Here is a 25,519-nt window from a genome sequence, read left to right on the forward strand (position 1 = left end):
CCCTGCACTGGCAGGCGGATTCTTAACCATTGCGCCACCAGGGAAGTCCCAAGTCAATGTTATTTTGAAATAACATTGGAAAGTGCTTATGCATGTTAACTGAGAAAAGCAGAATCAAAGTTTAAACCACGGTGAGACCTTAACTATGTAAACTATCAATAAGTATATGTTCAAGAAAAAAAAAGTCTTCAAGGAAATCCACCCGGGGTTGCCTCTGGGTGATTGAAAGGGATGACATCTTTTTCTTCTTTGTAATTACCTGTGTTTTCCGTTTTACTACAGAGTATGTGTTACATGTTATTAACAGCAAGAAAATTCTTAATAGTCATTTGTGGTCCGCTGAGTGTCATGTGAAGTAACCACGTGTGCGACGCACCCGCTGGGCTAAGTCGTAGCTACCAATTCGACTGCATGGTCGGCTTGCCACAGCTTTTGCGGACCTGCCTTATCGCTCTGCCCTCCTCAAGAGCCGGGACCTTGCCGGCTGGTCCTGGTGCTTCCCAGCCCACAGTGCCCACGTAGCCTTCTATGTTCAGAGCCCGCGCCATCCATCGGGGCCCGGCTGGGCTGGGCGGGGGGAGCCCACGCCGTGGGTGGGCCTCTGGCGCCCCCAGGTGTCCAGCCTGGGAAGTCCATGTGGACACCCTCATTTAGAAGAGATACCGGACTCCAATGATGCCCAAGACCCCATACCCACTTGGGACCCCTGAGGCCTTCACCTGGGACTGAGAAAGGGTTTCCTTCTTCGAAGCTGCCCACCTCAGAAAGGCACCGCTTCCTCAAGCCCACGCCCCATCCTCTCAGCATCCTTTTCCCAGAGACACCTGGTTTCAGCCCATGGGGAACCAGAACTTTCCAGCAGGACTTAAAGAGGCTTTTCTCCTCTCATTCATTTTGCTTTCTCCAATTCGTTTTCCCACAAACCCAGACATGCTCTTTTTCTCACTGACTATTTTTTTTGGCTGCGTTGGGTCTTCGTTGCTGCACGCGGGCTTTCTTTAGTTGCATCGAGCGGGCAGGGGCTACTCTTCCTCGCGGTGCGTGGGCTTCTCATTGCGGTGGCTTCTCTTGCTGTGGAGCACGGGCTCTAGGTGCGTGGGCTTCAGTAGTTGTGGCACGTGGGCTTCATCGCTCCGCGGCATGTGGGATCTTCCCGGACCAGGGCTCGAACCCGTGTCTCCTGCATTGGCAGGCAGATTCTTAACCACTGTGCCACCAGGGAAGCCCCTTCTCACTGACTTTTGACTGCAGGCTCAACGCCTCTGTCCCAGGGAATATAAACTTATATTTTATCATCACTATCTTCTTTTCAGAGGGGGAGAATAGTGTCACAGAAGTAGGGGTCTGCAGCCAGGACCCTGGGTTCTCTGCCATCTACTAGCTGTGTGGTCTTGTCGAGTTAACTCTGAGTCCCCATTTCCAGGGGCAAAGGGGACAACAACCACCTGTCAAGACAGTATGAGGGTCAAATGAAATAGCGCAGAGATGCTTTGGAATTTATAAAGGGCCAGAGAAAGTTTGGTTCCTATAGCTCATTTTCCCTGTTTGGGGCCCTTTCCCTCAGTCTGGGCTCCTCATTCCCCCAGATGATAGGCCTCCCTCTCTGAGGCTCCTACTCTGCCTGACACATCCCTTTGTCCACAGCAGTCCACGTTTTCTGGCTCCCAGTGGACTGTAAGGTCCCTGAGGACACTGAACACACTGTCTTGTCCATTTCCCTGTCCCTGAGCTGAGCACGTAGTGTGGCGCAGAGGGACATTAACTGCTTGTTTGCAAAGTCAGTCCTGCCCCTTTCCTGCTGCTCTCACTGGCTTCTATTCCCTCCTCCCCATCTGTCCTTGCCCCAGGTCCTGAGATGTCACCACCCTCAAACTGGGTCCATATCATCATATGTCTCAGTATTCACGCTGAGTTCAGGGTACAGCACGAAGAAGGTGCTCACTAAGTGCTGGCTGGTTGAAGAAAGCTTGGAAGGAAATGCTCTCCTTCGGGCTCTGCTTCTCTGAGGGACTTACGGAGAGAGAGCCCTGCACTGGGTGGGCAATGCTCAGGTCAGAGCCTCTCCCCATCAGCCACCGCTGGGTGCCCAGATGTGCATCTGAAGCTCTGAGGGCCTTGTCGCATCTCCCCTAGAGCAGGGGCAAGGCTGGGTGGCATGAGGATGCGGTGACTGAGCGACATTTGTGTGTGTGTCTGTGTGTGTCTGTGTGTGTCTGTCTGCCCCTCAGAACACACAGTGACGCCCACCAACAAAGACAGACACCACAGCAGCCAGGGGTAGAAACAACTAGTGTATTGATTTGGGGAGGAGAGAAGGGGTGCAGATGGGAAATGGGAGGCAAGGGGCTCCTTAGTGTTTGCCAAAATCCACTGCCACACACCCTCCACCCTTCCTCACCTTCCTCCTCTGCGGGGGGGCCCCAGCAGGCTCTCCCCCTTTCTAGTCAGCCTCCCTCTCCCTCCTCCCCTACACCCACTTGACTTCGACCTCCAGTGACTGGGCAGAGCCCACCCCTGGCTCTGAAGCTGGGTGACGGCAGGCTCATTCTAACCTTTCTTCACCCTCCTTCTACCTCCCACCTCATTCCCATCTCTTGTCTAAATAACATACAGAAAAAGCAAGCGCAGCTGGTACCTGGGAGAATCAAGTCATCCCGGGGCTGGGGGCAGGGGGGAACTGGGGGCGGGGCAGGCGGAGGAGCCTCAGCCAGGTGTAGTGGAACGATGGGGGATGGCCCAGGGGCCTGGCTCAGCCCTACTCCCTCGGAGGCTGGCGGAGAAGACTCCACACCTGCCTCTCAGGCACCATGTCACAGGGTCCCCGGGATGGGGGCAGCAGGCAGGGCAGAAAAGCAGAAACTAGGCTCTGTAAAAAGCATCCCTTTCCCTTGGCTCCCTCTTTGGTTTTAAGGCAGATATGGAGCTTCCCAGAAGCAGGGAAAAAAAGGGGGGGATTGAGATAGATGCGCTTTTGGGGGGGGCTTATGTTTTTCCTTCAGTATAAAACCACTGTAGAAAATAACTTCTCTTAGAAAAAAACAAAAACATAGAAGAAAAAACAAAGGGGTATTTTTCTTTGGCTTCAAGCCCCTTCCCAGGAGGGGCAGGGCAGGGGTGGGCATGAGGTGAGGAGGAAGCAGGAGGCCTCCGCCCCCATCCCTGCCTGGCAGGTCCCAGATTACATGATGCTGCAGTTCTGGGGGTTCTAAGAGAGAAGAGAGAAGGGGAGAGGTGTGAGCGGCAGCACCTGGCCGGTACCCTCCTTCCCCTTACCCCCCGCCCCGCCCCTGCCCTCCAATCTGGGGCTCAGACAGGAGGGGCAGGACGCGGGAGCGACCGTCTAGGATCTTGGGCTTCGGGAAGGAGGCTCCCACTCCCCCGGGCTGCGGAAGAGAAGGCTCTCCCCCCACAGGGCCACCCTAATCCTCAGGGACCAGGGCCCCCTGCCTGTGAGGGTGTGGAGGCAGAGGGACAACTCACCTGGGTTCGGAGTCTGGAGTTGCCCAGGAGGTAGGAGCGGGTGACCAGGCTGTCCCCGAAGCTGCCACCCCCACTGCCCCCCACACTGCGGTAGCTGCGAGTGACTGTGACACTGGAGGCAGAGGAGCCAGAGGAGATGGATCCGCCCACCTGGGCTCCCGAGCTGCTGGCAGACGCCTTGTCTGCAGGCTGCCCGCACGTCCCGCACAGCACGGTGCGCGAGCGCAGGTTGTACTCGGCGGGGTCCCCCGAGCTGCTGCCGTGGGAGCCCTGAGGAGGGAGACAAGGCTCAGGCCTGACGGCGAGTCTGAGACTGACTGCTCAGGCCCAACACCCAGGCTCCGCGCTGCTGCAGGCTCCCAGTTGCCAGGCGGGAAGGTGGGGTTCTGCGCTCAAGTAACCTAACCTAACCTAACGGCGGGTGGGCGATAGGGCTTAGGGGGCCGGGGCTGGGAAGGGAAGACACGAAAGGGGGCAGGGTCAGGAAGACTTGGGGACAGAAGACAGGGAATGGGAGTTGTGGCTCTGACTCTGTCCTAGCTACTCTGAGCTTAAGAGGGAAAGGAGAGAGAGTGAGCAAGCTTGTAGAGCAGCAGGCATGCAAAATTAATTGGGAAGTGGGGTGGGTGAGAGACCGTTCTCCCAGGAAAAATGGGGGAGATGAGAGGCCATGCAGGTGACAGGAATGGGGAGGAGACAAGAAAGGAGATGCATGCAACAGAAATTGGGGGAGAGAGGCAGGGCTGGGTGCCCCACATCTGTCCTCCCATCCCTGTCCCAGGAGACAAATCCAGACCCTTGTCCACTGCTCCCATGGGAAGACTCCATGGCATCAGAAAGTTCCACTCCCTTCCTTACCAGAGTAGGGAACCCAGACACCTGGGTTCCCTGTTCAAGGTATAGGGAGGAGAGAGAAGAAAAGCCAGGGCAGCAAGTGAAGTTCCAAAACATTCTTTAATGAAAAGATTTTTTGGGCACGGGGTGGCCAGGGAGAGGCTGTCCCCAGGCCTGGCTGGGTGCCCCAGCGTGGGCTTGGCCTCAGCGGCGGCTGCCACTCACATGGTGATGATGGAGCAGGTCATCTCCATCCTCATCCTCGTCATCGTCAACCATAGTCACCGAGCGCACCAGCTTGCGCATGGCCACCTCCTGCCGGGGATACGAGAGCCCCAGGGGTTAGGGGCTCAGGGCCAGGGGAGGAGTGTGCAGCATACCCAACCCAGTGACCACCTAAGAACCTTCGAGTGGTCTGCCCTTTGTCCAGCCTGCTGCTTACTCTGTCCTCTGGGGGACCAGAGCTAAGGAACTTGTTTCTACCCCAGGGTGACACTGTCAAACTCTCTGGGTAGGAGCATGGTCTGCCTTAACAATCCTCATTGTCTAACCTCCACCCCTCCTGCTGCTGGGGGAGGCAGCTTTGGGTCTGCACACTGGGTGGAGAGTTTGGGGCCTGAGACTGCACAGGAGAGCTGGGAGAAAGTGGCCCTGAATTGGCCCATTTGGGTTGGGGGCAGCTGGCTCCTACTTTGGCCATCAGGGGAGCTTTGTCCAGTAAGAGGCCAGCCTGCAGCATACTCACTTCCCCAGTGGAGTTGATGAGAGCCGTGCGCAGGCTGTTTCCGCAGCCCCAGGTGTTCTGTGCCTTCCACACCAAGTCGGTAGGGGGGCTATGGGTGGCCCCAGCTCCTGCAGCCCAGATCTGGGGGAGGGAGAATTAGAGAAGGATGCTCACTCCAGCACTCCCATCCTCAGGCCAACCCATCCCCACCCGAGGCCACCCCAGAGTCCCAAACACCCTGCCACTCACCGTCACCACCTGACCAGCCTTCAGAGTGAACTTTGGCGGGAAGCGGTAGGTCAGCAGGGGATCATCTCCATTCTGGCGCTTGATCTGCCAGTTGCCCATGGACTGGTCCTGCCAGGGAGAGAAGGGGAAGGTTGGGGGAGGCTCGTTCAGGCTCTTGGGTTTATCTCACTCTATTCCGCCCCTCACTGCCTTCCCCCTCAAGGATAAATAATAGCTACATCTATGGGCTCTTATGCTGTGCCAAACACACTCAGTACTTTCATCTTCCCAAGAATTCAAAGGGTTAGGGACTATTATTATGCCCATTTTGCAGATGAGGAAACCGATGCTCTGAGAGGTTAAATAAATTGCCGAAGGTCTCACTGCCACGGATGAGTCCCGTAGCCAGAACTGGAACGAGAGTGCGGAGGAGATACCCACACTGCCCTGGTCTGCCTCTGATTCGAGGCACGGCCCTCCCCGCAAACTCCATCCCTTCACTTTCCAGGTTTTCTCCCTAACCCGGACGCATTCTCTTAGACCCAACCTGGGGGACTACCTCATTGGACTTGTTGCGCAGGCGTACGAACTTGCCCTCCTCATCCACCTCCTCCACGGCCACGCGCCCGCTGGTGCGAGCGTGCTGGGAGAAGCTGCTGCGGCTCTCCGTGGACTCCAGCTTGCGCTTTTTGGCGATGCTGCCCCCACTCTGTGTCTGGGACGAGTGGGAGGAGGCCCGGCCGCGGCTGCGCTGCGAGGTGGGGCTGGGGGACAGGCGTAGCCTGCGGAAGGGGAGACAGGGTGGGGGGCCTAGTCAAGGCCGGTGGCAGGCCGGAGGCGGCCGCTAGCACCTCCCCGACTCCCGCACAGCCCACCTCTCCTCCTCGCCCTCCAGGAGCTTGCGGTAGGCGTGGATCTCCATGTCCAGGGCCAGCTTGATGTCCAGCAGCTCCTGGTACTCGTCCAGCTGCTGTTGCATCCTTGCCCGCATTTCCGCCATCTCCCGCTCCTTGTCCGCCAGGAGCCGCCGGCTGGTGTCCCGCTCACGGGCCAGCGAGTCCTCCAGGTCCCGCAGCTTTGCTTCCTTGGCCGCCAGCTGGGTGACAGGGGGCAGGGGTCTGATGAGCTCCCAAGGGCCCCAAGTATGGAGACGTAAGGGGCAGGGGACACCCAGCTATCCTCCCCAGGATCTCCAGGCTCCCATCAGAGCCTTTTATGGCTCTCATGTGGCCTCGGCTGGCTGGCAATGACTGGGGAGTCCTTCTCAATATCCACCTGAAATCTCTTAATCTGAGGCTAGAACCTATTTCCTCTGCCACAAGTGGCACAGCCAGCTAGAAGAATATTGATGTTTTTAACACCTCACACTGGGTCTCGTGGCAGATCTATGAGTTAGGGAGGATAAGAATGATCTCCATATTCAAATGGGAAAACCAAGGCTCTGAGAAGCAAGATAAGAGGTAGTCCTGGAACAGCAAACAGGTCATCTGACTCCAAATCCTAGGCTTCTTACTCAGCCTGTGGTCCTGGGGGCATGTTCTGTCCACTACCCTCCCCTCCTCAGGACTTCCACCCGACATCCTGCCCAGACTATTGGCTGAAGGGGGAGGGGCGGGGTGGGGGCATCACCTGCTTCTGGAGCTGGCTGAGCTGGGCGGAGAGGCTGTCGATGCGGACGCGGGACTGCTGCAGCTCCTCGTGGGCGGCCCCCACCAGGTTGCTGTTCCTCTCGGCTGACTGCCTGGCATTATCCAGCTGGAGGGGAGGACACAGGGTTAGGGCTGCAGCGACCAAAGGCGGGAGGGACCTGAGAAGGGCATCACTGCTGCAGCCTCAGGTCCCGGATACCCTGAGCTCCTGCCACCGTCCTCCTGATCTCCCACAGGACATCTCAGGGTGGGTGGGTGGAGGGCTGCTGGGGGCAGAGGCAGCAAGGGAGCCACGGGAGAATGAGCACCTTGGCAGAATAGGTCTTCTCCAGTTCCTTCTTGTACTGTTCCACCTGGTCCTCGTGCTGGGCCCGCAGCTCCTGCAGGGCATCCGCCAGCCGGCTCTCAAACTCACGCTGCTTCCCATTATCAATCTCCACCAGGCGCGTCTCATGGCGGCGCTTGGTCTCACGAAGCTCCTGGAAGGGTTGGACCCAGAGACCAAAATCAGAACTAGTCCTTCAAGGATGAAACCCAAGTTCCCGGCCCAATCCTAACCCTGAACGGAGTCACTGTAAAGCCCCACTTTAACCTGGGGGCTGGCCACCCCCCAACTCCCCATCCACTAGTACAAGGGAGCCAGGCAGGGAGCTCTACACACAGCTGATCCCCCAGCCCCAGCTCTGACGTCTGTCACCACCCAGCCCTGGTCCTCTGGTCTGCAGGGCACAGTTCCCACCTCGCTGTAGATGTTCTTCTGGAAGTCCAGCTCCTCCTTCAGGGTCTGCAGCCTGTTCTCAGCATCTACCCGCCGCAGCATCTCATCCTGAAGTTGCTTCTTGGCCTCACCCAGGGCTGCCTCGAGCTGAGAGGAAGGGGCCAGAGGTCAGGGAGAGGGATCATAGGACATCAGAGCTGGAAGGAAGCTGAGAAGTGGGCTGTGGCCAGCATATCCCTTTATATGTGCAGAAACAGGTCTAGGGGAGTGAGAGCCTTGGATACCCACAGAGGTAATAATATATTTATTCCCTCACAGTAATGACTCTGGGTAGGTACTGTGCTAAGAAAAAAAAAGACAGTGCCTCCTTTCTCTGGCACAACATAGCAATTGCTATAAAGGAAGTATGTCCAGAGTACAGAGGAATATGAGGGAAGGAACCGAAGTGTGCCTGGGGTGGTAGAGGGGGCTTCCGGGAAGGCCTCCAAGAGGCTGAGATCTGAAGGACAGGTGAGTGGGGCAGACAGGAGCCAAGTGCAAAGGCACAGAGGGATGAAGGCACACATGTGCACTTCAGGATCTCCAGAAGGCTCAGTACTGCTGAAGCCTGAAGGACAGGGCTCAGGGGGTAGAGTGACAGCAGAGGTGGCCAGACTGGAAGGCAGGGGCTTGATCATGGAGAGATGCGCCGTTATCTGCCACGAAACAATCCTCTGAATATCGAGCAGGGGGGCACCTGTCTTAGATCTTCATCTTAGAAAGCACAAGCTGGGCAGTGCAGCTGGGAAGGGCTGCGGGCAGGACCTGGGAGGAGAATGGCCCAGCCTTGGTTTTCTTGTCAACCTGCTGGCTTCTCCTGGTCTCTCCACGGTGTACCGTGGCGGCAGGGCCTGGGAGGGAAGAGAGCCCAGGACAGAAGCTTGGTGACTGTCTCTAGTCCTGGCCCTGCTCTGAGCAGATGTGGCTGTGAGATTGGGAACAAGCCAGCTTCTTTGATTCTGTTCCTTAGCTTGTAACATGAGAGATTAGAGGCTAGAATAGATAGCAAAGTGTTTTGAAAGTAAAGACCATCGTCTACCTGCTGAGCACTGAGAACATGCATCCATATGTGATCGACCATCAGCTCCCGATCAGGGCTCTGAGGACAGTCTACATCCTCTCCTGCCTCCCAGAGAGGTCATGGCTCTCTATAGCAGGGCCAAACCGGGAGGGATCCAGGGCCAGGCACAATTCATTGCAAAGTTAAATGGAAATGGCTTGTGGATTCTTTTAAATTCACCGTGCTAGACACCATGGGCAGCAAAGGAGGATGCAATATGGTTTGGATGGGCGCAACGATGGTAGGACGTGGGAATGGCTCTGATGCCATGTGACAGGTCAGACCGGGCACCTCCTGAGGGGGCCTGGGGTGGAAGAGTGAGTGTGCATTTGGCAGGGGAGGGGGGAGAGGTGTCAGGTGGCATCACGGGCAGGCCTCACCTTGGCCACTTGCCCCCGCAGGTCATGCAGCTCGCCCTCCAGCGTGCGTTTCTCACTGAGAGCAGTGCTCAGTGCGGCCTCCTTGGAGTTGAGCAGAGCCTCCAGGTCCTTGAGCCGGGCCTGGGCAGCCATCAAGTCTCCCTCCTTCTTGGTATTGCTAAAGAAGCCAGGGAAGAGTGGGTTTAAGAGGAGGAGTCTGTGTTCCTAGAGAGAGCCAGGTCCCCCAGGGAGAGAGAGAAGTCACGTTCCGGGAGGTCAGCTGTGGGGCCTGGCTCTGCTATCCCTCAAACTGCCAGGGGAGGGCATCCTTGGCTTTGGTTTGTTTGCATCTGCCTGCTTCTGGGGCTGGACTCCCACTTCTCCCAAGGTCCCCAAAACCCCCTTCCTGCTTCTCCACCCTTCCCATGACTCAGTGCTCAGGAACGTGCCTGGGGCCAAGGGCAAAGCTCGATCCCGTGAGATGAATGCTTTTCCCTCTCTCCCCTGCCATTCCTTCCCAAAGAGACAGAGCCACCTTTGTCTCCTGCCCCTTCCCACAGAGGGCCTTAACCTTCTCCCCCGACTCCACCCACCTTCCATTCAGCCAAGCCTCCTTCCCTGTGGGTAGTCAGACAGCCAGGCTCCTAGGCCTTGGGTCTGTGTGTCCCTAACACTTATCAGTTTGAGACCTAAAGGTGTCTGTCACCTCCCCTAGTCCCTTTTACACACCCGGAGACTGCTGGGAGAGAAAGTCTGGTTAAAGCTCAGGGAGACCTGGGATGAGGACACCCAGGCATGGTATTGACCCTTCCCTTTCTCAGACCCAGTGTGGGTCCCCTGATCTGGGCAGAGCACAGGGGTTCCAGCCTCCCTCCCTCTGGGCCTCATCAGAGCCTGAGAATGCTGAGCCTGACGCATCGACCACAGGCCTCAGCATCTGGCTCCAGATGTGACCCCCAGGCCTCCAGGTCCATCTGGGTTCCAGCCTTGAACCTCCCCACTCCTCAAACTGGGTAAAGCTTTAGCTAGAACCAACCAAACAGGGGTTGCCTCTGCCACCTCCCTTCCCTTTCTGGGCCGCTGATGATTTTTGCTGGAGAGTGACCTAGAGAAATAGAGGGATCCTATTTTCTTAAAGACCTCTGGGGAACCCAAAAACTTTTCAGTTGTAATGACCCCTTCAGCAATGTGTGGTGAGAGAAACCACTAGACCCAGGGAGTGGAAGGAAAGAGCCAAGGGGCCTGGTCCCAGTTGCCATCTGTAACTCATCAGACTTCAAGCATGAACCCACCATGGCAGATGGAAAAAAGGAAAACCAAACGTGGGCAGGGGGAACAAATTCTATCCTGGAAAGGAGAAAAGTGGCCCTGCCAACATTTTTCTCCTGCCACCAAAGCCCTCAGCTCCAGGAGACCCAACAATTCACTGTGAAGCAGGATGGAGAAGGCTAGACTGGAGGCAGCTCTGGAGGGAGGGCCCAAGACTGAGATGGTGTTCTCCTGCCACCAGCTTAGATTTCAAACAGGAGTCACCTCCCCTCCAACTGGGCTCCACTGGGAGGGGGCAGAGCAACGCCCAGACAGGCAGGGGAAGGACCCGAAGACCTGGGGGGAGTACCCCCGGCCTGCACTCTTGCTCTGTCCAGGCCTCTGGCCCCATCTCAGAACAAGCTGTTTAATGCAACAGTGTCTGTCTCCTGTGAAAAGAGGCCCTTCCAGATCTGGAGGATGTCTCCCCTCCTCCGTCTCAGCCAGAAAAGCTAAAAATAAAGTCAAAACCCAGCTCAGGTTTTGGCTGCCATCCGGCCCAGCCCCTGGCTGGGAGCATAGCCCCAACTTTCCATGACTTCAGAACTTTTCCGAAGCTGAGGCAGCTGCAGGGGGAGGAGGAAAAAAGAAGAAAAACCGCTGGTAAAGCGAAGCGACGCAGCAGACATAGATTCCGAGCCCCTTGGGCTGACTCCAAGGTTGGCAGGGACTTCCCAGCCAAGAGGCCTCTCTACCCTGCAGGCTAACGGCTGCAGCTGGCCATCCTGGGAGGCTCTCAGAATTTAGAGAACTAGAAGGAGCTGAGCATATGTTCAGCTTAACCCCCTCCTTGTACAGATGAGGAAACTGAAGCACAGAGGAGGAAGGTGAGTGACCCAGTGTCAAGCACAGCAAGCAGCTATGGGGACTGGTGGGGGGGGGGGGCGGTCACAGTCAATTCTGGCTGCTGATCAGGACTCCTCCTCCTCCCCCTCCCCTCCCTCCTCCCCCTCCCCTCCCTCCTCCCCCTCCTCCTCCTCCTAAGCCACAGGTCTAGAGAGAGCAGAGAAGCCAGCAGGAGAAAGAGGGCTCCCAGACCCAGCCAGCCTGAGCTGGGAGAAGCAGGAAGGAGCGCTGTGATGCTTTCGGAAGGCATCTCAAGGGTGTCTCTTCCCTAGTCCCGCCTCCCTGGCCTCCTCAGACACCAGAAGAGGAACTTCAGAAGTTCTCCTTGGAAATACCTTTCCTGTGGCAGTGCAACGCAGCACTGACAGAGGAAAACAACGGCGCTGCATGGTCCCTGCCCTCGGGGGCTCACAGCCTGACAACTGCAGGATTTTGTCCTTCAGTATAACCTCTTCAGTTCCTACTGTTCCCAAAGGTGGGGTGGTAGTAATACTAATATTAATACTAATACTCAGACTAATACTAATAATCATATGACAGCAAACACACCTAATTGCGTACAAGACACTGCTCTAAATATTATAATATTAACTCACTTAATGTCCACAGCTTCCCTACTGAGATAGGTGCTAATACTACGTGATTGAGGAAACAGGCACAGAGAGCTATGTCCCGGGTCCCTCCAGGGTCCTGCAGCAAGTCGGGAGCAGAGCTGGAAATCACTGCTGTACTGCTCCACCTCCCGTGCTATAATGGCCTCCAGAGAAATTAAGGGGGCGATTTTCCTTCCCCTCTTGGAGGCTTTGATTAGCGCTTAAAAGACATGCGATGAAAGGACTAAGACACCCTGCAGATGAGGGAAACCCCAAGCAAAGAGAGGGAAGCAAGGAAGAGCCTTTGTGGTTTTCTCAGCCGTGTTTGGGGAGCTCCCCTCTGTGGGGAAGCAGCTGCTATCACCCATGGGCGCATGACTCAGACCTCAGGAGCTCTGTGGCCAGGGAGCCACAAGCACTCCCCAAGAGATGGCTGGGGGTGGCAGTGCGGAACCCAGTGCCTCTCCAACCTCCTCCCCAGTCTTGCCTGACCACCAGCTCCAAATGCCATTTCTTCCCTAGTTGGGGTCTTCAGCCCTAGCAGGGACCCCAAGCAGACACCGGCCAGGCGTTCAGCCCCAGAGTGGTGCTGCTGCCCGTGCCTGAGTCCACTGGGGGTTGGCGGTGGGAAAGCCGGGCACATGCTGACTGCTGCCCCACAGCTAGGGCAGGGAGGACAGGGTGGGGCAGGCAAGGGGAGCTGGAAGGGTGGGAACCAGGGGCTCCACAGGTGACTCATCCTCAAGCACACAATACCCTGGCAGGGGTCGGGGAAATCCTCTGGTGCTCACAGGGGAGGCCCTGGCTTTACCCACGTCCTGCCCCAGGCCCCGTGCCATGCCAGTGGGTTGCCGGCTTCTCCCTCCCATCCGCCAGGCTCCTCCCACACAGGAGTGGCTCCATCCCAGCAGGCTCATGAGGCAAGAAGGGCTGGGCATCCTGTTTCTAACTCTTCCCACGTCTGGCAAATCTGATCGCAGAAGGAGGGACGAGTGGGGTGGGGGAGGGCAGGGGAGCAGAGAGGAAAAGAGTAAGGTAGAAATGAGACCTGGGAGCTGGCGCGTGTGTGGCCCCAGGCTGGGGCTCTGTTACGCTGAGGCTGGCTGGTGGGATAGGGAAGCCAGGCTCCAGGGCCACTGCAGGCCAGGACTCTGGGGGCTGCCCTGGGGGGGGGGGGGTGCGGGGTGGGGGGAGAAAGGCACGCAGCACAGCAAAGGGGCTGAGGTGGGCACTGGGCCAGGCGCTGACCCGCCCGCTGAGTCACCCTCCTCAGCCCAGCTCGGATGCCAGATATGGAAGCCAGGGCCGGCCGCAGGCCTGTTTGGGCCCGCTTGCCGGGAGCAACTTGCTAGGCCTGAGGGAGAGGCCCCCATTTCCTCCGCTGGGCTGAGGAAGAGACAAGAGGAGCAGCGATAACAGGCTGGGGCTAAAAATAAGAAGTGGGAGGGGCAGATGGCCAAGGGGGTGGTGGAGGAGCCGGACCAGCCCAGCCGGGGCTCCCTCAGACCCGCCCCTGTCCCCTCACTGGCCACGCCCTAGCCTCACCGGCCCTCCGAGTTCCCCATCGCTGCGGGTCGGAGACGGGAGGAGGGGGAGGGGAGGCAGGCGCACAAAGGGCCCTGAGCCCCCGAGAGTCTCCTGCCTCACAGGAAAGGGAGCCCCCTGTGGCTGGGCAGGGCAGAGCAGGGCTGGGGGCAGAGCAGCGAGTCCCAGCCCTCCTGGCTTGGCGAGAGTTCTCCCCTCTCCTCCCAGGGGTCTAGACCTCTGCCCAGGCTGACTCCCTGCCAGGTGATGGGGCGTCTCCAACGGCCACCCCAAGCCGGCCGCACGTTCCTCCTTTTGTTCCAGCAACTCCCCCCACTGAAATGTATCCTTCCCTCCCTCCACCTATCCAAATCCACGCCCCCCGTTCCGTTTGAGCCCCGCCTCAGCCCTGCGCCTCCAGATCCAGTCCCAGCCTTCTCTCCTCTTCCAAGTGCGTTCAGCTGTTGTTTTATCTGCTGGTTTATTCTCTTTCCAGTAATAAGTGTGTCTCGGGGCTTTTTCTGTATGTCCCCAAATGCCCTGAGACTAGGAGGAGCTCAAGGCTTCTAGGGGGACCTCCTCCTGGACCAACTCCTGCCCTTTTACAGATGGGGAAACCAAGGCCTGAAGAAGAGCAGGCTCAGACCCTAAAACCCTGCCCACCCGGTCACCTGAGGACACTCACAACAGATGGAGACAGACACAGAAAATGGCATGACACACACAGGGGGCGCAGAAAGTAGACAGAGACACCCAGGAAGAGAGCCTGGAAGACACTTCGACTTCTGCTCAATTGCTGGGAGCCACCCCAGTCTGAGGGTGATGATACAGACACTTAGTGAAGCAGCCCTCAAACATCAGCTGCTCCCACAGCTGTGTGTGGAGCCATGAAGTTCGATGGTCCCCCACCCCTGAAAGTAACCACTGCTTGGGTTCTTGGCTGATCTGTGGGTCTGCCATCACTTTCAGGTATAGGCAGGACGTGGATAGGCTGGGACAACTGGTTCCCCACTCTGTCATTCAAGGCACCAGCCCTCTCTGGAAAGGAGACCTTGAAGAGAGGAACTGAGGCGGGCAGGTGTTCCAGGGACTTAGAAGCCCCTTGAACCTCCCCCAAACGCCACCCTGTGAAGTTCTGAATGTCTTGCACCTGGAAAGCACATGGTAGAGGTCGACCCCCAGTATGTGGGTGCATGGGCCTCCCCACACAGGCACATGCACCCACAGCAGGCACGGCTCTGCTTCCGCACGCCTCCCTTGGGCGTGACACCTGCTACATATGCTCGGTGTCTGAGGGTCCTCAGATCCCCTTCCAGAGCCACCAGGCTCCCAGCTGTCTTCGCCCCAGACAAAGCCAGGTCTAATTCCAAGCAGAGGGAGGGTTGGGATGGGGGAACTGGTGCTGAGAAGGGGGACAGGAGGCCTGTTGACACATTCAGACGCAACTCCAGCAGAGGCGCTGGGACTGGCAGGGGGCCAGGCCTGAGTCACAGCTGCTGGGTGTATCAACGTGGCATTGTGCAGAGGCAGGAGAGGCCTGCGGCCAGAGGCCAGGGCACTGGGGTCCTGGACAACAGGCAGCGGGCTTCTTGACCAACCGCTCCCTCCAGGTCCCGTGCCAAACTCCACTTTCCTTCTTCCTGGCCTGTTTCTCCAGAAATTATTCCTGTGTTGTCATAAAAATGCAGGGCTGAGGCCTGGGGACAGACCAAAAGAAGTAGGGGCATGGAGGGGAGATGGAAGGCCTGGGAAAAGGTAGGATGTCCTGGAGGTGGGAGGGAGGGAGGCCACTGGCCAAAAGGTGGGACATTTAGGGGATCCCTACAAGAAGGCGACTCAGCAGTCCCTTCTTAGGACGTATTAACCCTCCACCTGGTGGCTCATGGTTATTAACCCTGACAACAGCGGGAAGGGGGTGGGAGCCGCACCCCAAAATGGAGAGAGGAAGTGGGGGAGGGCCGAGGAGTTCTGGTACCACTGCATTCCAGCTCCAGCCTGGGAAGATGCAATGCTCTCTCCCAGCCAGCAGAGGGTGGCAGCGTTGGAGCTTCGGGAGGAGGAAGGGGGTGCCTTGGCAATCCCAAACAGTCCCCTCTCAACTGCCTAGGTCTGGGACCCTTGAAATTAAGGGTCTCTAACTCCCCTGAGCCAGTCCCTAAAGGGACTCCTGTGATCTGCTCCCCTCCATCTGTCCCTCATCTGATTCAGACCCTCATCCCTCTTGCTGCCACTTAACAAGAACACCAATCATAGTTTTCAATAAAAGGCCATCTCTCTGCCTTTTCTTCTCTGACTGGACAAGTTCAGGGTCTCCCGTCCACTCTCTACTCTGCCCTCTACCGTGACTCAGCTCCTCTGCTGGGCCTGGGATTCCAGCCAGAATTATTCCTGGTTTCGACAGGCAGGATTCAAGCTTCCTCTCCCACAAACGGGCAGGGGGAGCTCCTGCCTCCCGCACCCTGACCCGCCTCCTTCCCAAACTGTCCCCTTCCTTGAGAGATTGTTAAGGGCCAAGACTTCCTCACAGCCCAGCCTCAGGTTGCGGGTGCAGGAAGGATAGAAGATGGGCAGTTCAAGGTCACCCCTGCACCTTCCTCTGATTCTGGGCTCATGCTGTCTAATCCTGGCCAGCACTAAGGTAACAGTCCTGCCTGACCCAGAGCCTCCCTTCTTCCCCAACACAGGTCCATGGGACTCTCCCTCTCCTGCATGATACAGCCTACATGACATGTCCTGGAGGGAGACGCATTAAAAACGTAGTGTCCTTTCCTACTAGCAGTAAAAACAAAGCATAAGCCAAGGATGTAATGCCATAATAGTTAACTGTTTCTCACAAACTTTCTCTGAGAAAGAGAAGAGGGTGTTAGTACTTTTAATTCCAAGCTTGTGGGAAATATTTCTATTGTAAATAGCATTGGTTATTAATTATATTCGATTTTCATACTTATAGTGTGGTATTTTAGAGGACTGTTTTCTCACTTTGTGGGTCATTGTACTACTTTGGAACCGGAGGGATCTCTGGAGACCTTTGGCCCTAACCCCTTTCTTTTATAGCTAGGGAAATCCAGAGATGGGGGGTGATTTGCTCAAGGTCACACAGCAATTTAGCGGCAGGGCCAAGCCTAGAACTAAGGACACCAAGGGCCAGGGCTGTTTCCGCTACCTCCTACTACCTGTCATTTTGTTGGTGGACCACCTTGCCTCTTGTTAAGCGGTAGGAGATGCTGCAACCTTCCCCAAAGAACCTCTTTCCCGCTATCTCCAAGAATATTAGAGCTTGGCCTGTGTCATCTTCAGTACACAGGGTGGGGCTCACGGAGGTGAGAATGGAATGAACTGCACTGGGCCTCTGAGCCAGACCTGGTCTTGCCTGCTGCAGCTGCTAGAGGTGGTCAGGGCCTGGGGAGGAGGGAAGCAAGGGAGGGGGAGCACAGGGCACAGTTGGTAGGTAAAGGCATCTCCTACCAGTTGTCCCCACAGCTGTCCCTGCCTTCAGCCCTGACACTGAGCTACTGAATCACTGGGGGTGGGACTGGGAGTGGGGACAATGGGCACGTCCCATGCAAGAGTAAGTCTCAGATTCCTGGAGGCCAGGGGATGTGCCGGCCGGCCGGGGGCATCAATCCGTGGGAAGGCAATCAGGGGCCCTGGCAGGAATTACTGTCTTTCTTGTTTCTCTTGGGCTCCTTAAGTACTTACTGCTCAGCCCCCAGGGTTAGCTGTACCTTCTTCTTTCCGTTTGAATAAGAATGTGGACTTCAGGGTGGGGGTGGGGGAAGAGATGACACCAGGAGCTCCCTCAGGTGAGGACTGGGGCCCAGGTGTCCTCGAAGGCCTCCGTCCCTGTTATCCTTATGTATCTGCCAAAGGGCACAGCCTCCTGCAGATCCAGGTAGATAATTCCCATGACAAGTCCCAAGACAGTCTCAAGACAGGAATCACCAGCCTCCCTGAGCTCTGTCTCATGATCCATGGCCTGGCAGGGTCCTGGGTCTTTCCAGGCATGGGATGTGGCAAACGCTATTGATCAAGTGTTAACGGGCCCTGCAGGACAGCAGAACATTAAGACAACACTGGTCCCAGAGCAGAATCTCCAGACTGCAGGAGTGCGCCTCAGTCATCCCAACCCGCCTTCCAGATCCTCCAGCCTGTCCCCTAAGCTAGAGAATTAAGGTTTAATGGTACGAGCACATAACTAAGAATCAGAAGGCCTGTGCTCAAGTCCTGACCTGTCACTCCCTTGCTGTGTGACATGGCACAAGCCTCTGCACCTCTCTGGCTTTTGCTTTTCTTATCCTGATGAGAGCTTGGATGAACCTGGGCCTGGCAGGTCCCTGCCTGTCCCAACCAGGGCCGCAAAAGGCGGGCAATTCAGGAAGTCGTCGAGCACCCAGGCCTTGTCTGCGGGGGAAGAGACGCTTCTGCTTTGTGGGGCTGGGATCTCCCCACTTCTGACTCAGCCTTCCTCCACCAGTTCCGCGTGGGAAGACACAGACCCTGGCACCGTCCCGCAGCCCAAGCCCATAACTCTAGACTCAACTCTAGAACTACTTGTGCATACTGCCTGTCAGGAGTCCCGGTTCCAGACCACCACCAGAACAACCTTAGGAAGGAGGTAGAAAAGGGTCCCAGGATGCAGTGGGGAGCGGGGAGCAGAAGATGCAGACATTCAGGCCCCCATCCCTCCCTTTAAGACATCTGCTGTCTCCACCCTGTCTCTTGCTGTCTCTTGTAAAGCCACCAGGGTGGGAGAGAGAGGGGCAGCATCTGAGTCATCCACCCAGCTGTCCTGCTTGGGGTGGGGCCTAGTTCCAAGCCTGGACCCCAGGCAGGCCTTCCCTGATGCTTTTAACCTCCTCATTCTTCCCGCACTTAGGTGTCCAAATCCCTGGGGCTCCAGAATTGAGAGGATGTGTGTATGTGTTTGTGGGAGGGGGTAGTGTTTCTGCTTGCAGCCTGTAACCCAGCCTGATGAGAGGGTGCCCCAAACCCCTGGGTGTGGTCAAGGTACCCAGGCTGGGCCAGGGATCCCCACAAGATCTTACAGACAGCTCTGCATCCCAACCCAAAGCCTGGCCCTGAACTCTGAGCTCTAACTAAACATTAAACCAGGCAACACCTTCTCTCTAGGCTTTAGTGGGAGGAGTTAGGACAATGCCTTTCTTCCTCTCCCAAATTCTTCATTCTACTCTGCACCTCACCCTGAGCACAGCAGACGCAAAAGGGAGCAACAAATCCTTGCTCCTCCCACTGAGGACATAGAACAGGACAGAAACCCCAATCTGAGCCCTCTTTGTCTCCACCCTGCCTCTCATCAGCCTAGGATCCAGGTGTGCAAACCCACCCCCTCTTTTCCTTTTCCGGAAGCCCAGCCTCCCCAGCCAGGATGAGTGGGGGAGAGGAGAGGCAGGTGGCTAAATATAACAAGTACACACACCACCCCCGGCCCTGCCCCACGTGCGTGCACACCCGCCTGGTGTCCCAGGCCCGGACAGCTGCACCAGGAGGCAGAGGAGACAGACTGGCGTGGCTGGGTTAGCGAGAGACCATAGACTCCACTTGTTCTGTTCCCTGATCAACGCCTTCCCCAGAAAAAGATCTGCTAACAATGCCCTTCACAGGGATCTGCAAGGTAGTAGTTTGGTAGTTGAGTGGACTAGTTTAGAACACTAATTCTCTGGGACTCCCCTAGCTTGCCTCCTGTCTGTCCTGCTAAGTTATGCATATCACTAGTGGACAATGACAGCAGTGATCCCTTTCAACAGAAATAAAGTCACCCTGAGTTCCCTGGTGGCCTAGTGGTTAGGATTCTGGGCTTTCACTGCCACGGCCCGGGTTCGATCCCTGGTCTGGCCGGGGAACTGAGATCCCCACAAGGCACAGCCAGAGTGGGGGGCGGCAGGCAAGTCACCCTGCCTCTCCACACAATTTCAATTTCCATCTAATCTTCACAAGGGGATGATGGATCTGCCACACCCACCGTGCCTGGGGCTAGGGGCTCACGAAGGGGTATAAAGAGCACAGAATACACAGAGGTCCTGAGAAGAGCATGAGTCTGGAGAAGATGATGCCAAGGGAAAGAAGGAAAGTCAAACCATACCCCCACCCCAGCCAGGGATCTCCAAGCACCTTTAGTGCTCTTTGGCTGAGGTCTTCATAGAAAACAAATTCTTGGGGAGCTGAAGAGGGCCTAAACTTCCCAGCTCCAAAGGCCTTTTTAGAAAAGAGGGAGGAGCCAAGTAGGGTGCGGTAGAGTGGGGCAGGGATGGGTAAGGTAGGAGTGGCCTGAAGCTTCCAACGGCTGGATTTCAAAAATGTCACTGTATTCTGGTAGTTGAACAAGGCAAAGAAAAACAACAACAACAAAAAGTCAGCGGCTGAGAGGACGGGCCAGAGCAAAGGCTGCTCAGCTTGGCTGGGAAAATGAAAGCGGCTCACCCCAAGGAGGGAGGCAGGGAGCAACAAGCCCCCAACCCTCGAAGACTCCAGGCAGAGGGTGAGGGTGAGATGGGGGGAGGTGGGGAAGGGGGGAGGCAGACCTGGGCATAGCACAACTTCCTGAGCTGGGAGCCTCTGCCCTCTGTCTCCCTCCCTCCCTTGCATTCCTGGGCCAAGCAGGCCAAGGGCTGTGAGAGCTGTGGGGAAGCCGCTCTCCTGGAGATCTTTGGTGGGCCTGTCAGAGTCCAGGGAAGGTCCCAGACAGGTAGGGAGTGAAGGTAGAGCTTCCCAACTCTTAGGGAGAACCCAGGTAAGGGTCGTGCCGAGGGGGCCATCGCCATGCCCCTGCAGGGGAAAAAGGGGGTCACCCTGCTTTGGTGACCTCTCTCCAGCACCACTGGACATCTGCCAGCTTGGGAACCCTGTCTTAGTGGGTGTCATGTGTTCACAGCCAGGCTGGGCAAAGTTGGCACAGTGCCAAGCCTGCCAAGCAAGTTCTAACAGGACCCTTTCACCCACTCCAAAGTGTCCTGGGTGTCCAGATTTCTTAGACCTGGCAGGGCCAGTTCCGCTTTGCCCAAGACTCTCCCCCAGGCCCCAAATGACTGGCAAATCCCACCCTGACAGAATGTGGACCTGCCACCAGCTCCTACTTGGCCCTGCTGCCCGCGCCGTTACCTTATATATCCTACCCTCTCCCAGAGACCCCTCCCTTCTCTGTCCTGTCTTGACAATTTCCCTTGGCACTGCCAGTCACCCGCTGGGGGCGGTTCCGGTGAGGGAGGAGACTATAACGCAAAGTTATCAGCCGCCTGGAGCTCGGCAAGGGCGACAGTCCGCCCGCCCTCTCTGCGCCTCTCCCGGCCCCACGCCGCCACCTGGGCGCACTCACCGTGCCTTGAGCTCCTTGAACTCCTCGCGCACTTTGCTCAGCTCCAGCTGCAGGCGGGCGCGCTCCTTGGCCACCGAGTCGAGGGTCTTGCGGGCATCCCCGAGCTCTGCCTCGTAGGCGGCCTTGATGCCGGACACTTCGCGGCTGACCACCTCCTCAGACTCGGTGATACGAAGGCGCAGACCTGCGTTCTCCGTCTCCAGCGAGCGCACACGGTCGATGTAGACCGCCAAGCGGTCATTGAGCTCCTGCAGGTCCTCTTTCTCCTGCAGCCGGGTGATGCGGGTGGGCGACAGCGGGGTGGAGCCGGCCTGCGCCCCACTGCGGGTGGCGCGCCGCTGGGACGGGGTCTCCATGGCCGGCAGGGTGGCAACGCTGCCCGCGGGGCAGAGGTCCCGGGAAGGGCAAGGGGCTCGGGCCGAAGGACAGAGACTGCTCGGGGTGGGAGCGCGCCGGCCGGCTAGCTGGCTCTCGTCTGGCTCCTGGCAGGCGTGGGGATCTGGGCCGGGCGCTGTCCGACCTCGGGATCTGGGTTGGCCGGTATGGATGCGGCGCTCCCGCGATCACTCTGAGTCACCGGCGCCCGGGCAAAGGCTCTAATAGGTCTAGGGAATGGGAGGAGGGGCCACTGCTCTTAAAGGGGCCGTCGCATACCCACGGGGGGTTGGGGGGGGCGGGAGGGGTGAGGAGGGGAGAGGACCACCCGGCGGTGGTGGCGGAGTAGGGCTCCACCCTCTCGCGCGCACCCCCGCGTGCCCGAGGCTTAGCTGAAGCTCGCGTCTAGGTCCCTATCTGCTCAGCGCTCCAAGCTGCAAGCTTGCCCCCACTGCCTCAGGGCTTCGGGGGTAGAGGGCAGAGCCAAGGGGTGAGGGTGGGTGGGCAAAGAGCGGGGGAGAGAGGGAAAGTGGGTGTAAAGCAAGGGAGGGTGCCAGGCAGGCAGATCCAGGAAAGTAGGGGGAGGGCTAAGGCTGGTGACCATCAGGGTGACTCACTCTTCTTCCACCACTGGCTCCCCCTTTCCTCCCCATAGTGATAGTGAGTCACCCCCTACCCCGCGCCCCCCCCCAACATGTGGGCAGTCCATTCAAAGCTGCATCTCAGGATGCCAGGGTGGGGTGGGGAAGAATGCCTGGGTTCCCTGGGGTGGTTGGAGGGAGGGCTGCAGCAAAGTTCTGGATCCTGAGTTCCTTTTACACCCTCAAACTTGGGGCGGGGACCAGGAGTTTGGAGTCGCTCTTTTCCTATCTTCTGCCCCAATTTAATCTGCCTTCAAAACCAACCATTGGGTCTTAGACCCAAGGAACAAGCCACAGGCCCCAGAGAAGGCCAAGAATTGGACCCAGGCACTGCCCATCTCCTGCCCCTTTCCTTTGGATTCAAGCAATTGGAAAAAGAGCCTGCCTTGGGTTCCTCCCCCTTCAGTCCCTTTCTACTCCTCACCCCACCCCACCAACTCCAAGACTGTACTTATTTTTTTTTCCAGGACTGTACTTATTTTAATGGATAATTTAAAACAGATACCAGAGCTGTGCATGCATTCATCACATTGCCAGGACACCAGGTCCCAGATTTTTGTGGTTCCCAGAGGGGCCTGAAAGGGGGAGCAGGGCTGGGGGCTGGACAGCCAATGTTGGGTCTCTATCCCGGTTTCAGCCAGAGAAGGGGTGGTGAGAGGTAGGGACAGCAAAGACTCCCACAACCTTGCTGGCTGCAGGGCCAGCACTGCACTTATCTCTACATTCCTCTCTGGCCAGGTCTGCTTTGCCACTGGCTCTGGGGAGGGGCCAGGCCTTCTCACAAAACAGGATCACCCAAGTCCCCAGGCTTCCCCACCCCAGGCTCTGGAGCTTCCATCCTCAGGACTCACCAAAGACCCCTTTAATCAGCCTTCTACTCCCCTCCCCTTATCCTAGCCCTGGCCCCACCAACCATCTCATCCTAAGAGGTGGCAGTGGCTGAGGCTCCAGAACCCATGTGCTTTCCTGCCCTGCCCCTGTGGCCTCTACAGCTTATTCTCTGATGAGCAACTGGGGAAATTAAATTATGTTGCTGACTCCTACAGCTCCAGGATATCAGGATACGCAAGAGAAGCAGAGCTGGACAGGTCCTCTGTTCTGGGTTCTGGAGCTGGCTTTAGAGGGACAAGGGGCTGGAGTGGGATTAAGGCAGGGACTCTTGAGTATTCAAGGAGAGGAACCGGGAAGGGGATGCTTAGGTTCCCATCTCTAGGGGGGTGACTGGCAGTGTGGTGAGTATCCAGGATGCACCCAGTTGAGGGACTCAGGATATGGCTTCCCCTCCTTGCAGCCGTCTCCCCCAGGGCATGGCACTCACCTTCAGCTTCCCAGACAAAACAAAAAGCCTTGTTCTGTTTCTCCCTCTTGTGCTCTCCAAACCAAAAGCAGAGGCGCGGTGGGTGTGCCAATGAAACATGCGGGACACCGGCTGTTCCCACTGCCTTAGCCCCCACTCCACTGAGCGTCCCCCCGCCCCCCCTCACCCCCGCCCCCAGTCCCTGCCTGGCCTGGCTTCCCCTCCTGGCTGGGGAAGCAAAACCACACTTAACCCTTCCTAGCCCAGACCTCCCCATCTTTGGAGAAAAGAGGCAGGAGAAAGAAGGGGGGGAACTCACCCTAAATTTCACTCTAGGACCTTTCCAAAGGGTCCCCCCACCTTACCACCACCACAATGGCCTCAATCCTAAACGTGAACTTCAGAGGGACTTTATCTTGAATATTCAATCCTAACTCTGAATCCCAAATGCCATCATCTGCTCTCTTGCTGCCAGGTGTAGATCACCAGTCCCAGAAGAAGCAGGAGAAAGCAGGGAAGGCCAGGTCCAGAGGAGCGGAGCCTGCTGGGGGTGAGGATTGGGGGAAGTTGTGACTGGGTGGAGACCAGGTTCCAATCTTATCTCTCACTTGCTATGTGATGACAGGTCTGCTACTGAATTCTCTGGGCCTCGGTTCCCTCATCTGTAACATGGGTAGTGTGGCTATCAAAGACGTGGGGGCTGAGCTACTATGTTTGCTCTCAAGGGAGTTGCCCACTGGTAGGGAAAACAGAGGGCAAGGCAAAACCAAGCACAAGTGGTTAAAGAGCAGCATAGAACCCTTAACTGGATAATGAATTCCAAATGGATCCCAGAAGCTGGGAGCTGGAACATTAATAAGTGATATCAGAATATAGTTGAGTCCAAGGCGTGGTTTGGGCAGTGGAGGGGCACTTGTCTTGAAGACCAATGACCTTGGAGGGGGAACCCCCTCTGTTCCCATAGCATCCTGGGCCTTCCTCTGACCCTGCCTCCCAAAAGTGCTGTGAGGGACAGGAGGGACCAAATCCTGTCCATCTGTGTCCCTAATATTTGGCCCAGAGCCTGGCATACAGGAGGTGTTCAGTGTTTCTTAAATGAACAAATGCATCTGGTCCTGCCACTTTTTCAGGTGACTGACTTTGGGCAAGTTATTTCTTTTCTTTCAGCCTCAGTTTCCCCATTGCAGCATGGGGATGCTGCAATGATTAAGTAACATGCATTTAAAGGGAGGCTTCTTGGAGGAGGTAGATTTCGGGCTTTACAGAAGTGCCTTATCCATAGATAGTGAATTCACTCATCCAACCAACATTTATTGAACACCTACTGTGTGCCAGGCACTGAGCTAGACACTGGGAGACAGCAGTGAATAAAACAGACAAAAATCCCTACCCTCATGAGGCTGACATCCTAGTGGAGGGAGATGGTCCATAAATAAAAGACAAAATTATAGTTTGTTAGAAGGTGGTTAAGTGCTATGAAAATAAAATATAAAGTGGGATAATGCTCAACAAACTGGGTAACTTACACTTTGACGCACTTTATAGTTGCATGTTTTCACATACATTCTCAATTTCGTTCCACAAAACCAACTTATGGGCTGCAGATTATTTCCCTGTTTCACAGCTGAGGCTGACTTTCCCAAAACTAAACAGTAACAGGCCGAGCTCAGAACTTGGACGAGGCAGCCAGGTCCAGGACTTCACTATCTTATGGCACTTTGTCGGGACGTGTGGGAGGAGTAGGGGTGGACTGGTGCAGGGAGGAAGTCTGTGTAGAGGTGCTGAAGCGGGAAAGAGCTGAGGAGGGTGCACAGCTGAGCTGAGCAGGGAGACACTAGAGGTGAGGCAGGAAAGTGTGGGAGGAAAGGCAGGACCAGGACCAGAGAAGGGGGAGATGGGAGGCAGCCGCCTGGTTCAGGGATGGGGCCTGCGAGAGAGGATTCTTGCTGCTTGATAAGCCTGGGGTCAAGAAGGAGAGAAGGGGACTTCCCTGGAGGTACAGTGGTTAAGACTCCACACTTCCAATGCAGGTGGCCCAGGTTCGATCCCTGATCAAGGAACTAGGTCCTGCATGCCGCAACTACAAGAGCCCGCATGCCGCAACTAAAGATCCTCCACGCAGCAACGAAGATCCCGTGTGCCACAACTAAGATCCAGCACAGCCAAATAAATAAATAAAATTTTTTTTTTAAAAAGTCTTCAGGCAGTGCCGATGTCCCCTGTGGGGGAAAATCACCTCCAGTTGAGAACCACTTATCTAAGTTCATATGGTAAGTAGCAGAACTGGGATTGTAATACAGGTGGACCTGACTCTGAAAGCCAAGCACTTACCCACCCGGTTATAATCCTGGACAGGTAGGAGTGAGAGAGAGGAGGATTCGAATGGGTCCTAGGCCACTGGGGAGACAGTTATACTCCCCCATAGGGGTGGGAAGAGGTAACTCTTTGGAGGAGGGTCTAGGGAGTGGGGGCTAATTTGGAGAGTCAAGGCCATGGTTTGAGGATCCCTTTATA

The 25,519-nt window shown here is 56.6% G+C and overlaps 1 protein-coding gene and 1 long non-coding RNA gene across 3 annotated transcripts; one reads left to right on the forward strand and one right to left on the reverse strand.

Moving 5' to 3' along the window:
• Nucleotides 1-2,278: 2,278 nt before the first annotated feature.
• LMNA (lamin A/C) lies at nucleotides 2,279-21,293 on the reverse strand. Its single transcript, XM_082456679.1, has 12 exons — nucleotides 20,693-21,293; nucleotides 9,113-9,269; nucleotides 7,655-7,780; nucleotides 7,224-7,394; nucleotides 6,896-7,021; nucleotides 6,142-6,362; nucleotides 5,826-6,048; nucleotides 5,288-5,395; nucleotides 5,060-5,179; nucleotides 4,540-4,629; nucleotides 3,481-3,750; nucleotides 2,279-3,205 (listed from the first exon to the last, which is right to left on the reverse strand). The coding sequence occupies exons 1-12, from the start codon at nucleotides 21,046-21,048 to the stop codon at nucleotides 3,179-3,181; spliced, it is 1,995 nt and encodes a 664-aa protein (XP_082312805.1). The 5' UTR covers nucleotides 21,049-21,293; the 3' UTR covers nucleotides 2,279-3,178.
• LOC309658670 lies at nucleotides 9,278-25,203 on the forward strand. Of its 2 annotated transcripts, XR_014262363.1 has the most exons (4): nucleotides 9,278-11,226; nucleotides 11,391-16,000; nucleotides 23,481-23,555; nucleotides 25,036-25,203. It is a non-coding gene; the product is annotated as an uncharacterized lncRNA (long non-coding RNA). The 2 variants fall into 2 exon arrangements; XR_014262362.1 differs by having other exon boundaries at nucleotides 9,278-16,000.
• The last annotated feature ends 316 nt before the right edge of the window (nucleotides 25,204-25,519 follow it).

Source organism: Balaenoptera physalus (assembly GCF_965194825.1).
Source record: "Balaenoptera physalus genome assembly, chromosome: 1".
NCBI classification, from domain to species: domain Eukaryota; kingdom Metazoa; phylum Chordata; class Mammalia; order Artiodactyla; family Balaenopteridae; genus Balaenoptera; species Balaenoptera physalus.

Excerpts from the sequence above, each read along its gene's own strand:
- LMNA (XM_082456679.1), bottom strand. The coding sequence starts at position 21,048 with ATGGAGACCCCGTCCCAGCGGCGCGCCACCCGCAGTGGGGCGCAGGCC. Across the intron at positions 7,781-9,112 it reads TGCGGGGGCAAGTGGCCAAG|CTCGAGGCAGCCCTGGGTGA; the intron begins GTGAGGCCTGCC and ends CCTTCCTCTCAG. Across the intron at positions 3,751-4,539 it reads ACCTGCTCCATCATCACCAT|GGCTCCCACGGCAGCAGCTC; the intron begins GTGAGTGGCAGC and ends CTCCCTCCTCAG.